The sequence below is a fragment of the Pan troglodytes genome, chromosome 10 (assembly GCF_028858775.2).
Source record: "Pan troglodytes isolate AG18354 chromosome 10, NHGRI_mPanTro3-v2.0_pri, whole genome shotgun sequence".
NCBI lineage: Eukaryota > Metazoa > Chordata > Mammalia > Primates > Hominidae > Pan > Pan troglodytes.
The window spans coordinates 64,396,621-64,411,890 of NC_072408.2; the positions used below are offsets into that span (position 1 = coordinate 64,396,621).

At 48.8% G+C, this 15,270-nt stretch overlaps 1 protein-coding gene across 1 annotated transcript in view; it reads left to right on the forward strand.

The window, feature by feature from the left end:
* Window positions 1–6,533, forward strand: part of LOC473397 (ovostatin homolog 2) — a 93,389-nt gene extending 86,856 nt beyond the window's left edge. The window contains 6 exon segments of the mRNA XM_063786184.1: window positions 1,379–1,982; window positions 3,279–3,646; window positions 3,715–3,909; window positions 3,912–3,973; window positions 4,548–4,660; window positions 6,077–6,533. Coding sequence (XP_063642254.1) covers window positions 1,379–1,982; window positions 3,279–3,646; window positions 3,715–3,909; window positions 3,912–3,973; window positions 4,548–4,660; window positions 6,077–6,254 — 1,520 coding nt within the window. The 3' untranslated portion in view covers window positions 6,255–6,533.
* Window positions 6,534–15,270: the final 8,737 nt, after the last annotated feature.

Consider the following 15,270-nt stretch of genomic DNA (forward strand, 5'->3'; position numbering starts at 1 on the left):
GCCGGGGGTGGGAGGGGCTGGCTCTCAGTCCCCGCCTCGTGAAGAGTGCCTCGCCCGCTGCGATGTCAGTTCTAAGACACAGGCGGGGAAGGGGTGCTGGCTCTCAGTCCCCGCCTCGCGGGGGTTGCCACGCGCCTGCATTGGGGGTCCTAAGAGCCATCGGGGGGAAGAGGGGCTGGCTCTCAGTCCCCGCCTCGCGGGGGATGCCTCCCCGCGCTGCGATGGGGTCCTGAGAGCCAGATTGAAAAAGGGGCTGGCTCTGAGTCCCCGCCTCGTAGGGGGTGCCTCACCCCCTGCGATGGGTGTCTTAATAGCCAGCGGCGGGAGAGGGGCTGGCTCTCAGTCCCGGCCTCCTGGGGTGTGTCTCCTCCTCCTGCGATGGGGGTCCTAATAGCCTGGGGGGGGGGAGAGGCGCTGGCTCTCAGTCCCCGCCTCGTGGGGGGTGCTCCCCCCCCGCCCCGCGATGGGGGACCTAAGAGCCAGGGGCGGAAGAGGGGCTGGCTCTCAGTCCCCGCCTCGCGGGGGATACCTCCCTCCCCTGCGATGGGTGTCCTAAGAGCCAGGGGGAAAGAGGGGCTGGCTCTCAGTCCCCGCCTCGCGGGGGGTGCGTCCCCCCCCTGCAATGGGGGTCCTAAGAGCCAGGGGGGGAAGAGGGGCTGGCTCCGGTAGATTGCAAGTGACCTGCTTTCCTTCGGATCCCGAGCTGCGTTCGGACCCCTGTCGGATAGTAAATCCCAAGTAAGGTCGGCAGTTCTGAGCTTTCTTCTTGGGCAGCTAATACCCACAGTCCTCCAGGTGGGTCGTAAGGATCTTAGGATCCGCGATGGGGGTCCTAAGCCGGGGGGGAAGAGGGGCTGGCTCTCAGTCCCCGCCTCGCGGGGGGTGCCTCCCCCCCTTGCGATGGGGGTCCTAAGAGCCAGAGGGGGAAGAGGGGCTGGCTCTCAGTCCCCGCCTCGCATGGGGTGCCTCCCCGCCTGCGATGGGGGTCCGAAGAGTCGGGGGGGGTGGTGAGGGACTGGCTCTCAGTCCCCGCATCGCGTGGGGTGCCTCCACCCCCTGCGATGGGGGTCCCTAGAGCCAGGGGGGGAAGAGCGGCTGGCTCTCAGTCCCCGCCTCGCGGAGGGTGCCTCCCCCCCTTGCGATGGGGATCCCAAGAGCCAGGGGGGGAAGAGGGGCTGGCTCTGAGTCCCCGCCTCACGGGGTTTGCCTCCCCCCCTGCAATGGGAGTCCTACGAGCCGGGGGTGGGAGGGGCTGACTCTCAGTTCCCGCCTCGCGATGTGTGCCTGCCCCGCTGCGATGGGGGTCCTAAGAGCAAGGGGGGGAAGAGGGGCTGGCTCCGGTAGATTGCAAATGACCTGCTTTTTTTCTGATCCCGAGCTGCATTCCGACCCCTGTCGGATAGTAAATCCCATGTAAAGTACCTGCCGTCGGCAGATCTGATCTTTCTTCTTGGACATCTAAAACCCACAGTCCTCCAGGTGGGTGCTAAGGATCTTAGAATCCGCGGTGGGGGTCCTAATCCAGGTGGGGAAGAGGGACTGGCTCTCAGTCCCCAACTCTCGGGCTGTGTCTTCCCCCCTTGCGATGGGGATCCTAAAAGCCAGGGGGGGAAGAGGGGCTGGCTCTTAGTCCCCGCCTCGCTGGAAGTGCCTCCCACCCCTGCGGTGCGTGTCCTAAGAGCCAGGGGGAAAGAGGGGCTAGCTCTCAGTCCCCAACTCGCGGGGGGTGCCTCCCCCCCTGCGATGGGGGTCCTAAGAGCCAAGGGGAGGAATGGGGGCAGGCTCTCGATCCCCGCCTCTCGGGGGGTGCCTCCCCCCCTTGCGATCGGGGTCCCAAGGGCCGGGGGGGAAGAGGGGCTGGCTCTCAGTCCCCGTCTCTCGGGTGGTGCCTCCCCCCACTGCGATGGGGGCCCTAACAGCCGGAGGTGGGAGGGGCTGGCTCTCAGTCCCCGCCTCGTGAAGAGTGCCTCCCGCGCTGCGATGTCAGTTCTAAGACACAGGCGGGGAAGAGGTGCTGGCTCTCAGTCCCTGCCTCGCGGGGGTTGCCACGCGCCTGCATTGGGGCTCCTAAGAGCCATGGGGTGGAAGAGGGGCTGGCTCTCAGTCCCCGCCTCGCGGGGGATGCCTCCCCGCCTCGCGATGGGGTCCTAAGAGCCAGGGGGGGAAGAGGGGCTGGCTCTCAGTCCCCGCCTCGCGGGGGGTGCCTCCCCCCCCCTGCGATGGGGGTCCCAAGAGCCTGCGGGAGAAGAGGGTCTGGCTCTCAGTCCCCGCCTCACGGGGGATGCCTCCCCCCCTTGCGATGGGGGTCCTATGAGCCAGGTTGAAAGAGGGGCTGGCTCTCAGTCCCCGCCTCCTAGGAGGTGCCTCACCCCGTGCGATGGGTGTCTTAATAGCCAGCGGGGGGAGAGGGGCTGGCTCTCAGTCCCGGCCTCCTGGGGTGTGTCTCCCACTCCTGCGGTGGGGGTCCTAATAGCCCAGGGGGGAGAGGCGCTGGCTCTCAGTCCCCGCCTTGTGGGGTGTGCTTCCGCCCCCGCGATGGGGGACCTAAGAGCCAGGCGGGGAAGAGGGGCTGGCTCTCAGTCCCCGCCTCGCGGGTGGTGCCTCCCCCACTTGCGATGGGGGTCCTAAGAGCCAGAGGGGGAGAGGGGCTGGCTCTCAGTCCCCGACTCGCATGGGGTGCCTCCCCGCCTGCGAATGGGTCCGAAGAGTCGGGGGGACGGGGTGAGGGACTGGCTCTCAGTCCCCACATCGCGTGGGGTTCCTTCACCCCCTGCGGTGGGGGTCCCTAGAGCCAGGGGGGGAAGAGGGGCTGGCTCTCAGTCCCCGCCTCGCGGAGGGTGCCTCCCCCCCTTGCGATGGGCATCCCAAGAGCCAGGTGGGGAAGAGGGCTGTCTCTGAGTCCCCGCCCCCCGGGGGGTTAGTCCCCCCCTGCAATGGGGGTCCTAAGAGCCAGGTGGAAAGAGCGGCTGGCTCTCAGTCCCCGCCTCGCAGGGGGTGCCTCCCCCCCCCCGGCGATGGGGGTCCGAAGAGCCTGGAGGGGAAGAGGCGCAGGCTCTCAGTCCCCGCTTCGCTGGGGGTGCCTCTCCGCACAGCGATGGGGGTCCCAAGAGCCAGGGGTAAAGTGGGGCTGGCTCTCAGTTCCCGCCTTGTGGTGTGTCCCTGCCCCGCTGCGATAGGGGTCCTAAGAGCAAGGAGGGGAAGAGGGGCTGGCTCCGGTACATTGGAAATCAACTGCTTTTTTTCTGATCCTGAGCTGCTTTCGGACCCCTGTCGGATAGTAAATCCCAAGTAAGGCACCTGCGGTCGGCAGATCTGAGCTTTCTTCTTGGGCACCTAATACCCTCAGTCCTCCAGGTGGGTCCTCAGGATCTTAGGATCCGCGATGGGGATCCTAAGAGCCAGGGGGGGAAGAGGGGCTGGCTCTCAGTCCCCGCCTCGCGAGGGGTGCCTTCCCCCCCTACGAAGGGGGTCCTAAGATTCGGGGGGGAACAGGGGCTGGCTGTCAGTCTCCACCTCGCGGGGGGTGCCTCCCCTCCCTGCGAAGGGTGTCCTAAGAACCAGGGGGGCAAGAGTGGCTGGCTCTCAGTTCCCGCTTCCCGGGAGGTGCCTCCCCCCGCTGCGATGGGAGTCCTAAGAGCCAGGGGTGGTAGGGGATGGCTGTCAGTCCCCGCCTCGTGGGGGTTTCCACCCCCCACCTGCGATGGGGATCCTAAGAGCCAGGGGTGAAGATGGGCTGTCTCTCGGTCCCTGGCTCGCGGGTGGTGCCTACCCCCCTGCGATGGGGGTCCCAAAAGCCAGTGGGGGAAGAGGGGCTCTTCTCTAAGAATCAAAACACTGTCACCTTTAGCAGTGAAGGATCCAGTGAGATTTTCCAGGTTAACGGTCATAACCGCCTACTGGTCCAACGTTCAGAACACAGGCACGTGGACAATACACAGTAGATGTGGAAGGACACGGTTGTACATTTATCCAGGTAACAGAAATCTGCCTAAGAGGGTGATGAGTGTTTGCCAGTAAAAGAGTCAGACCGTCTGTTCAGTTCTACGTGAAGTGTTATTTGACCGTTTTGTGTATTTACATGATCAATAGGCAAAATTGCAACTTACTTTATGAAAAGCTACTCAGCTGTCTAAGAGAAGTTTCTTGAGGAATATTGCTATTAGAAAGTATTCTATCTTCATTAAATTACATTATTCTGAAAACTAAAGAATTTAACCTGATTCCCTGATGATAAAGATGTAAACTGCATTAGTAATAGAAATAAACAATAGGTTCTTTCTTTTTAAAAATGTTTTATTTTTAATTTCTGTGGGTACATAGTAGGTGTAAATATTTACCGGGTGCATGATACAGGCATGCAATGTGTAAGAATCACATCAGGGCAAGTGGGGTATGCATCACCTCAAGCATTTATCCATTGTGTTACAAATGATTGAAGTATACTCTTGGTTATTTTAAAATGTAAAATTACATTACTACTGACTATAGTCAGACTGTATAATTCTTAATACAGGATGAGTTTTCTTATAATTTGCTATCCTTTCTAGGCCACCCTTAAGTACAATGTTCTCCTACCTAAGAAGGCATCTGGATTTTCTCTTTCCTTGGAAATAGTAAAGAACTACTCTTCGACTGTTTTTGACCTCACAGTGACCCTCAAGTAAGTGTCATATTTTGACAGTAACTCCCACGTGAAGAAGATGGTAAAATATTTTAAAAGTTCAAAGAGTAGTGAAATAACAAAATATAAATCATGGTAATATGATGAGTTCTCATGTTGGTGGTGACAATTCTACAGCACAGTCACTTTTTAGCCCTCTGTCCGGACACCACAATTTAGTACATCTTCAGCTAAATCAGAGCTAAAATGAGGCAAGAAAACATGCAGTCTATGTGAGCAGGATTTGAAAGCTTTCACTGCACTGATGTTTCAATGATACTTTTTATTCTGTTGTATGGAAGTACTCCTAGTTTTGAAAAACAGAGATTCTATATTTCTTTCTCAAGACAAGCATGCATGGTCATATAGTAGCAAGCCCACGAATGTTTATTTTGTAACTGTAAAGAGTAACATTTTAGATTTTTACTTTTCAGAATAGAAAAACGAAATGATCCTCTTGAATTCGAGCATGATTTATAGATGCTAAAGGCTTTTAGCCTTAGTTAATATGTGGAAAACATTGAGTAAAATTAGTTTGGGAGATATTTTTTAGAATTTCTAAATAAAAATCGCTTGAGCTCCAGGGCTAAGAACTCAATGAATTGGGGAACTCTTTTTCTTTTTCTTTTTTTTTTGAGACAGAGTCTTACTTTGTCACCCAGGCTGCAGTACAGTGGCACAGTGGCACAATCTCAGCTCACTGCAACTTCCACCTCCTGGGTTCAAGGGATTCTTATGGCTCAGCCTCCTGAGTAGCTGGGATTAGAGGCGTGCACCACCACATCTGGCTAATTTTTCTATTTTTAGTAGAGTCAGTTTTGCCATATTGGCCAGGCTGGTCTTGAACTCTGACCCTCAAGTGATCCACCCACCTTGGCCTCCAAAAGTGCTGGGATTACAGGTGTGAGCAACCATGCCCTGATGAACTATGGAACTCTTAACTTCACACCCCAATAGTCTTATCCAGAAGCAGGAAACTGAGCTAGAAGTTCTCCTGGGGACATATCTACTCTATAATTATGCTTATATACCACCTTTTAAGCAAAGATGTCCTCTAAGTGTTATGCAACTCTAACACTAACCTAAGTATATGTAAAAGATTTAGAAGCTCTGTTTATCAGTTCAAACTTTGAGACTGCAGGTAAGCTTAAAAGCAGGGTTTGGGGAAGATTTCATGTCCAGATAATTCATTATTTGCTCCAATTTCTGTTGCTATGTATCATCTCTTTCATTATCATTCTGGTCGTGCCTATTCACAGATGCTTGAAAATGACTTTCTTCCGATATTTTCTCTTCAGCTTTTACCTGTCCTCCAGATTTCTAGCCAATTAGTATTTATCCACCTGGCACTCTCATTATGAGATAAGTCACTTTTTAAAATTGATATCTAAACGAGTGTTTTCTTAAAATTTTCAGATACACTGGAATTTGCAATAAATCCAGTATGGTGGTTATAGATGTAAGAATGCTATCAGGATTTACTCCAACCATGTCATCCATTGAAGAGGTAAATAATAGAAGCCTAATCTTTCAGCACAAAGACAGCTACATAGAGTATAAAGATAAAATAAATACTTGTTTAGCCGTAGTTTAGCAAAACAAAACTATAGAATTCTTCTTCAACATTCACCTTTGTATTTTTGCGCTAACACTGGAGAGCTGGTTTACTTAATTTGTACCAATTAGCGGTCAGTATTTCCCATGGTTCATCATATATTTTTCTTTAGTTGCTACCTGTGTTTATGAAAACATCATGGCACCAAGGAATGTTCCATAAAACAGAATGTGACGTAGAAAAGAGTGGACATGCAGTTCTGCATTGGCGCTGTCATTTGTTCTAATATCTATTCTCTATCCTTCCCTAACAATTTCTTCAAAGCTGGAAAACAAGGGCCAAGTGATGAAGACTAAAGTCAAGAATGACCATGTTCTTTTCTACTTGGAAAATGTAAGTTTAGCCATATTTTTTTTTCTTTAAAGTTTTTCTTTTTTCCTTCCAAGGATAATTGGATGCTTCAATTTCTTATAGATATGTATGATAGGATTTGTAAAGGGAAAAAACAAGGGACGTTAAGGATTACCAGTGTTTTATCCCACTGATCATCTTCTCCTTGCTAGTTCCAAGGCTATTTCATATATGCCCTGGCTATGTGACTAGATAGCTTTCCATTTTAGAAACATCATCTCCCTATCAAACACAGTCTGGTCACAGAGTAGATATGTAATTATTTTATAAATTTGACTAAACTCTTACAAAGTTTGCCATAATTTTTTGAAATTACAATTGTGTATCGAAGGTATGTGGTGTGACGTTTTGATATATATAGTGAGCTGATTATCATCTAGCGTGACTATATGTGAATTAGCTGACTAACACATCCCTCTCTTAACACAGTTACCTCTTCTTTTTTTGTGACAAAGCACTTAAGATCTACTCCCTTAGGGAATATTACATATACAGTACAGCATTGTTAACTGTAGGCCACTGCTGTACCCGAGATTTGTAGAATGTATTCATCCTGCACAGCTGAAGCTTTCTATCCTTTGACCAGCATCTCCCCATTTTCCCATCCCTGATAACTGCCATTCTACTCTCTGCATCTATGAACTCAACTTTAGATTTAACTTACAGGTGAGATCCTGCAGTGTTTTTTGTGTGTATCTGGTTTGTTTCATTCCACATAATGTCCTCCAAGTTCTTCAGTGTTGTTACAAATGGCAGAAATTTTCTTTTTTTAAGGCTGAATAATTTGTATGTGTATATGCCTCAGTTTCATTATCCATTCATCTGTTTCGAACACTTAGGTTGATTCCTTATGTTGGCTATTGTGATTAATGAAAGAATTAGCATGGGACTGCAGCTGTCTCTTCAAAATATTCATTTTCTTTGGATGCATACCCAGAAATGGGATTGCTGGATCATAGGGTAGTTCTATTTTTATTTTACTGAGGAAATGCCAAACTGTGGCATGCGCTTTAGAGACATCCTTTCTATGTGTATTGTTACCACTCACATAAATGCCTACATTCCTCTAAGACTTCCAGCTAAATTCCTCTCACCTCAATGTAAGCAAAGGAACTTGAAATTTTATATGATTTAAGGTTAACAACTCATTATTTTGCCAATATGTAAGTTAATCATACCCTAGATCTATTTAATTATGTAGATCATAAACCTCTGCGGATAATTTTCTCAGTGATTATCTTTTCTCAGACCTGCTACAATGTAATTATAATTTGTGTCATGATAGGTTTTTGGTCGAGCAGACAGTTTCACTTTTTCTGTTGAGCAGAGCAACCTTGTGTTCAACATTCAGCCAGCCCCAGTCATGGTCTACGATTACTACGAAAAAGGTAGGCAAGCAACAGCCATGCCCTAAGGTTATTGAATGTGGTATTTATATCTAACATTCCCTGAGCTACTAAACTTTACAAAATCAACCTCCGTCTTCACAGAGTAAACAATAGATGGCATTACTTTGTATACTGGTTTCTTTATCCCATGATGTGTCTTCTGACTGAACCCATTTTCCAGTTACCAGAGTTTTTCAACACCAGAATCCTTGCAATATAACCTGACAGGGCTCCACTTGAACTTGAAATACAAGCCACACTAAGCTTCCAGGTCTTTTTGTTATTGTCATTGTTGTTCATGCTAAGACTGACTGTTCCAAGCTACTTCTGTGGACTTTGACTTAAAAAGAGGAGTGGGGAATATTGTGAAATGTTAACTTAAAAATTTGATAGATTAATTTCTAAAACATATACTAAGATGTTGTAGAGACCATACAACTGTTCCCTGGAAGGTTGGTACTATTTATTTCTTGTTGAATGCTGTGTGAAGTTTGTGGAGTGTTTGAATTCTGTCTCTATCATTTACTAATAGAATATATTTCATCAAGTGTCTTAAGTATTAGCATATTTCTGGATGTATAAAATGGGAAAGTAATTGTCTCTATTTCAAAATTATTGGAAGGAGTAGATCTAATGTGCTTATATCATCTATTTAATAAAAATACACGTTCCCTTTATTTTTTCAGAAGAATATGCCCTAGCTTTTTACCACATCGACAGTAGTTCAGTTTCCGAGTGAGACAAAGCAATTACTGGAAGAGGTAAAGAAATTTTATTACGTCATAAACCATCGAAAACACATCTAGTAAGAAAATGAAAACCTGAATAAGATAGGACAATAGTTGAAGAAAGAAAAGTGTCTGGTACTTCATTAGACTTGTGTAGCTGTGTACTGCATGAGTAATCTGATAATCATTAAGATTAATTTCTTTAAAAATAGCTTTAAAGAATTCACAGCTATATATGTACCTTTTATAAATCTCTCATTTTTGTTTTGTAAGTTGACAGGTCAGTAAAAATTTAGGCATATATATTTGTACATATGTGTGTATATGTATGTACATGTCTATGTGCCTATATATGCATGTTTTTATATCTAAATATCTATTTATATATACATACAAATGTGTTTATTGTTTAAACGATGTTTTAAATCCCAGGTGGAGAAGCATTTCTTTTAACAAACTGATTCTTCTGTATCAAACCTGGAAAAAAATCATGAACCATCTGACATCATGAACAGTCTGCAGTGGGCTATGGTTTCTTGTCAAGTCTTATTTCCTTATCATCCCATTAAATGTTGTCATTTTGCATCTGAGTCTATGACTTTTTTTTCTTCCAGTACTCTATTCACAGTTTTAATTCTAGAAAACGCAGGGATTTTTTTTTGACAGCAACTTGAATAATTTGCTGTATGGCTGTCAACTCTAAATTTGAGTATTTAGACATTATGGAACACAGAGTTAAATTCTTCCATATACAAAGAAAGAGAGAGAGAGAAGTGGGGGAAGAGAAAGAAGGAGACTAAGTGAAAGTTGAAATGGACTCCATGTTAATTCAAGGAAACGAAAATAAACGCACAAAACACGTAGACTCGAATGTATCTTCCGAGATCAAATCTGCCTCAGGCCTAATCCAACGTTGCCCATCCCGTTGGAGCAAAGGCATTGCTTGTGCAGAGGATTGGCCAGGACGTCCTATGCCTGCATCCTTACTCACCAGGTAAACACGCTCCTCATGCTCCAGATGTAGCCAGTTGTCACCCCCGGGGGATACTGGTCAGGTACTCAGGGATGGTTGAGAAATGGTTGTGGCCCGCCTCAGACCACCCCACGCAGTGGGCTGAGTAAATTTCCAAAGCGCAGAGACAGCATTGCAAAGGCACAGTGTGCCGGGATGGGCCCTGGACATACACTGTGCAATCCATCTCAGATGAGGTAATGGGAGCAAGTTGGTGTGTCCCAGGCCACAGGCACTTCTCACATCCCACATGAGTGGGAGCCATCACAGGCTAGCATCCTCTTGTCCTGCCCTGATCCTGGTCTGCCTGGCTTTGCAGGTCAAAGGGCATCCTTCCACCTGGAAGGATCCTGGGGGAGACATCTCTCAGAAGACAGTCCCAGAACATGGAATGTGACCTTGTTTGGAAGTAGGGTCTTTGCAGATGTTACCAAAGTAAGAGAAGCTCACAGTGGATTAGCGTGGGCCCCACCTAGTCTAATGATTGCTGTCCTTAACACACACACACACACACACACACACACACACACACGCGCGCGCGCGCGAATGTGCCCGTGAAAAAGGGAGGCAGAGTTTAGAGTGATGTGTCTACCAGGCATGGGAAGTGAACGGTTGCCAGAAACCAGCAGAAGCCAGGAGAGAGCCATGGAGTTGATCTGCCTCACAGCCTCTAGTTGGAACTCATCCTGTCAATACCTTGATTTTGCACTTCTAGCCTTCTCAACTGACAGAAGAAACTCCTGTTGTTTAAAACCAGCCAGGTGTGGCATGTTTTTACGAGAGCCCTAGGAACCCAATACATCGACTTTCAAGGGCCGCATCCCACTGACTTCGAAGCAGGCCTGGATCCGTGTGTTGTCTCAGTTCTGGGAGCTCCCATGAGCCTGCAGAGAGACTGCAGGGTCTTCCTGGACAGTTCCTGAGGAGGAAAGAGAGACTCAGAGGATTGCCCCGATGTTGCCCCTCCCTCCTCCTAAACTCTGCTGGGCTCTCCCACTCCCCCAGGAAGACTTCCCTGCTAACTTCTGCCCTGCAAGTTGACCCTGACATTTTCAAGTGCCACCTGCCCCTGTGAACTTGAATGGATTGTGCTGTTCTTTGCACAAGAACAGAAACGTCTGCCTGGAGTGCAGCTTGTCCTAGTGGCTGGGACTTCCCTGACACACAGCTCTCCCCCATCTGCTGTGGAGTGGTCTCACTGTCATCTGAGCAAGCAACTGGAAGAAGCTTCAGCCCCAGTTCTAAAGGTTCACAGTGACTGACAGCTGGGGTTGAGACAGACCCGCCTTCTGTAGGTGGACTTTGGCGCTGGCCTTAGTTATCCTTTTATAGACATTACCTTTGGAGGGGGCACAATTTTCACCCTCCTGCCCTGCCAGTGTGGCAGAGTATTTTTTATTCTTTGTATCCAGTTATTTCTTGGTGTTTCTTGGTGAATTGAATGGAAGATATGCTTTTTCCTAAGCATGGCTATGGCACAAGAGGCTTTCCGAAGCAGCTGCTCAGGTGGCTCAGCCTGGAAACTGGGGCAGGCTGTGAGGGAGCGTCTTCCTGAGCCCTCAGTATGTCATCCATGAGGGACAGGATGGGCTCTGGGGACTTGTTCTTCACCTCTTCCAGAGCTGAAACCAGAATGAGACTACCTGTGTCTCCAAAAAATAAAAAAAATTATCTGGGCTTGGCAGCATGCACCGGTAGTCCTAGCTACTTGGGAGGCTGAGGCAGGAGGACTGTTTGTGTGTGCCCAGGAGTTTGAGGATACAGTGAGCCATGATCGCACTTAAGCCTGGGTGACAGAAAAGGACCCTCTTTAAAAAAAAAAAAAAAAAAAAAGGAAAAGAAATCACCTTGTTTGTGAATAGAGACAATTTCTTTCTTTCTAATCTTACTACCTTTATTTTGTGTCATTTTCTTCCCTTATTGTATTGGCTAGGACTTCCAGTACCATGTTGGAGTGATGCGAGTAAACATCCTTGCCTGGTTCTCAAATCTTATGGGGAAGGCAATCAGGTTTTCATCACTAAGTAAGATGTTTGCTGTAGGCTTTTTGAAGGTGCCATACATCAAGTTAAGAAGCTTGCTTCTATTCCTAGTTTGCAGAAAATCTGTAATAGGAAAATATGTTGAATTCTGTAAATTTTTTTTCTATATCAATTGATGTGATCATGTTGCTTTTCTTGTTAGATTATTACTATGGCAGATTACGTTGACTGATCTTCAAGTATTGAAGCAGTCTTGCATTCCCAGGAAAAACCCACTTGGTTATGGTGTATTCCAAGGACTACATAAACACACACACACACATTCCAGAAGTAGCACAAGTTCAAAATACAAAACTCAATTTGTATATACTAACAATAACTAACAGAAAGTCAACATTTTAAAATAATTGCATTTGTACTATCTCTGAAAAAATGATTGTCTATATAAGATCTGTATGCTGAAAATGTACAAAATGCTGTAAACAAAATCACAGAAGACCTAAATCAATGAAGAAATACATGGATCCATGGGTAGAAATACTTAATAACGACTTCAATTCTTCCCAAATTGTGCTTCCCAAATGTGCTGGGATTATAGGCATGAGACACCATACCCAGTGATAAGAACTTATGATTATTTATTTATTTTTGAAACAGAGTCTTGCTCTGTATCCATGCTGGAATGCAGTGGCGGAATCTCAGTTCACTGCAACGTCCGCCTCCTGGGTTCAAGTGATTCTCCTGCTTCAGCTGCACGAGTAGCTGGGATTACAGGTGTGTGCCACCACATCAGGCTAATTTTTTTTTGTTTGTTTGTTTGTTTTTTTGTTTTTTAGTAGAAATGGGGTTTTGCCATGTTGGCTAGGCTGGTCATGAACTCCTGGCCTCAAATGAGCCTCCCGCCTTAGCATCCCAAAATGCTGGGATTACAGGCATGAGCCACTGTGCCCAGCCAAGAACTCTTTTAAAAAAAAAGCAAAATTGCAATACCATTATCATACCAACCATCGCACACTACTATTCTTTAATACTACCAACTACCCTACTGTCTCCAAATTTCCAGTAATTTCATTTTTTTATTAGTTTGTTTGAATCAAAATCCAAATAAAGTCTCTCCTTATGATTGTTTGATTTGCCTGTTAGTATTTCTGGATCTATAGGTTTCTCCTTTCATCAATTGTTTCTCCTTTGCAATTTACTTATTGAAGAAACAAGACTGTTTCCCTGTATTTCAGATCTTGCTAAATGTGCCTCACTTGGGGGACCCCAGCATGAAGTATGTGACTGCCTGACTCAGGCCCCTCTCCTGGTCCAAGTCACCCCCACCCGGCCCCATCCCTGATTGTTGCCAGACCTGGAGTCCCTGCTCCTTCACTGGTGCAGCCTCCTCTTCTGTCACCAACTACAGTCAGGAGGTGACAGGGATGAGGCTGCAGTCAGGGGATTTGCAGGCAGAGAGGGTTGGGTGAGACAAAGAAAACGACAGGACATGGTGACAGATTAGGAACAAGAACGAAGGAAAGGGAGGAGTCAGCCATGACTGGGAGTAAGGTGGGAGCGCCGACACCTCTCCCCCTCCACTTGCCCCCATCCTGCAGCAATGGACAAGCATGTGGGCTTTTCATTTTCTGTGGGCTTTTTCAGTGGGGATGTGACGTGCTCCTCCTGCTTGGACACCTCCTGCACAGAAGAGACAGGTGGACAGACCTTCCTCCTTGCCCCTTGTCCTCACTTCCTCCAGCCTTCCTTCTCTCCCATTCTACTGATTGGCATCTAGTGGCCCCCAAGGTTACACAGCACTGGATCAGCTGCCTGCATAATTAGCAAATCATTCTTTTTTTCTTTTTTTGAGACGGAGTCTCACTCTGTCGCCCAGGCTGGAGTGCAGTGGCGCAATCTCCACTCACTGCAAACTCCGCCTCCCAGGTTCACGCCATCCTCCTGCCTCAGCCTCCCGAGTAGCTGAGACTACAGATGCGCGCCACCAGGACCGGCTAATTTTTTTTGTATTTTTAGTAGAGACAGGGTTTCACCGTGTTAGCCAGGATGGTTTTGATCTCCTGACCTTGTGATTCACCTGCCTCAGCCTCCCAAAGTCCTGGGATTACAGGCATGAGCCACCGCGCCTGGCCAGCAAATCATTCTTAATTACCCCAGAGTGGAAGAGAACAAAGGTGAAGACAAGAGCCCAGGTTCAGGATCTGCTTCTTTGGGGTCATGACAGAGGCGAGGGAAGCAGTGAATCTGGATCAGGAGTGGGTGCTCCCTGCTCCCTCCTCCCCAGTAGCCTCTAGGCCAGCTGCTGGTCCAACTCCGAAATCCACCACCCCTCAGCCACCCAGCCCTCCCAGGAGAAACTGAAGTCCTTTCCTGTGTGTGTGAGCGCCAAGCTGGCGCCCAAGGATGACATGGAGGAGGCGCTTGGGGGGGTCTCCCCAGGTCTCCATGCTGCTCGTCAACATCAGAGAGATCCTGTGTAGCAGAAAATGGAGTCGCAGGGTGTGGGTGCAAGACTCAGCCTGACTTAATGGGGTCCCAGGGCATCACACTCAGGTGCAGCACAGAGGCAGGAGCCAGAAGATGACCAGGGTGGCTTGGCTTGGTGGCCTGGGACCCCTCAGTGCAGTGTCCCTGATGACATGGGAGAGGTATGTCAGGAACATGGTCCCAGGACAGCAGGTGCCGGCTTGACTGCCTCCACGTCACCCCTGTAGATACAAGAAGTCTGTCTTCCCGGACCAACTGGCTGGTGCTGTAACAAAGACCCATGTGATGCTGGGGGCAGAGAGAGAAGAAACTGTTCAGTGCCCCTTGTCCATCAATGAGAGAGCAGCTGGAGCAGCAGGTGGAGAGGGAGGGGCAGGGGCAGGTGCAGGGGCTGGGGGCCCTGCCAGGCTCCTCTCTAGGAGAGGCTCTATTGAACCCCTTATGCCACCACAGCTGTGCAGGGTGCACATGAGGTCTCCCTAGCTGCTCCTGCAGGTCCCTGTCACCTCTCACATGTCCCCACCTAATCCCGCGGGTCCCAGAGAACTACTTCTACATGCCAGACCTGGGCCAAGTCCCCAAGGTCGATGTGCCATCCTACCTACCTGACCTGCCTGACAGACCTCAAATATGGTGCCAGCCTGGGCCCCAGCATCACCCACTCTGCCCTGGCACCAGGCTCAAGTCTCTCAAGCCCAGTGAGCTGGGTGTTAGGATGGCAGCCAGGCTCCCTGCTCAGTCACCTCCTTCCCTAGGCACCCCACACTTTCTCCCATTTCCACTTCCGACCTATAAGATGGCATGTTAACAGCACCCCAACCTCCCCCAGCTGCTGCGGTGCTGGTCAGTGCACCCTCATCCCCACCCCAGGCCCCGGCCACTGCAGTCCAAGGCGCCGGGCAGGACGACAGCAGCAGCATCCCCTTCAGGAGGGAGCAGCTCTCTGAGGCCACCTCAGTCTCATTTCTGGCTCCCTGGCGGATTTTCTGTGGGGTTGTTAGCTGGTCAGAAATCCCTTATTTTTTTTTAATAGTTGTCATTTCTTGT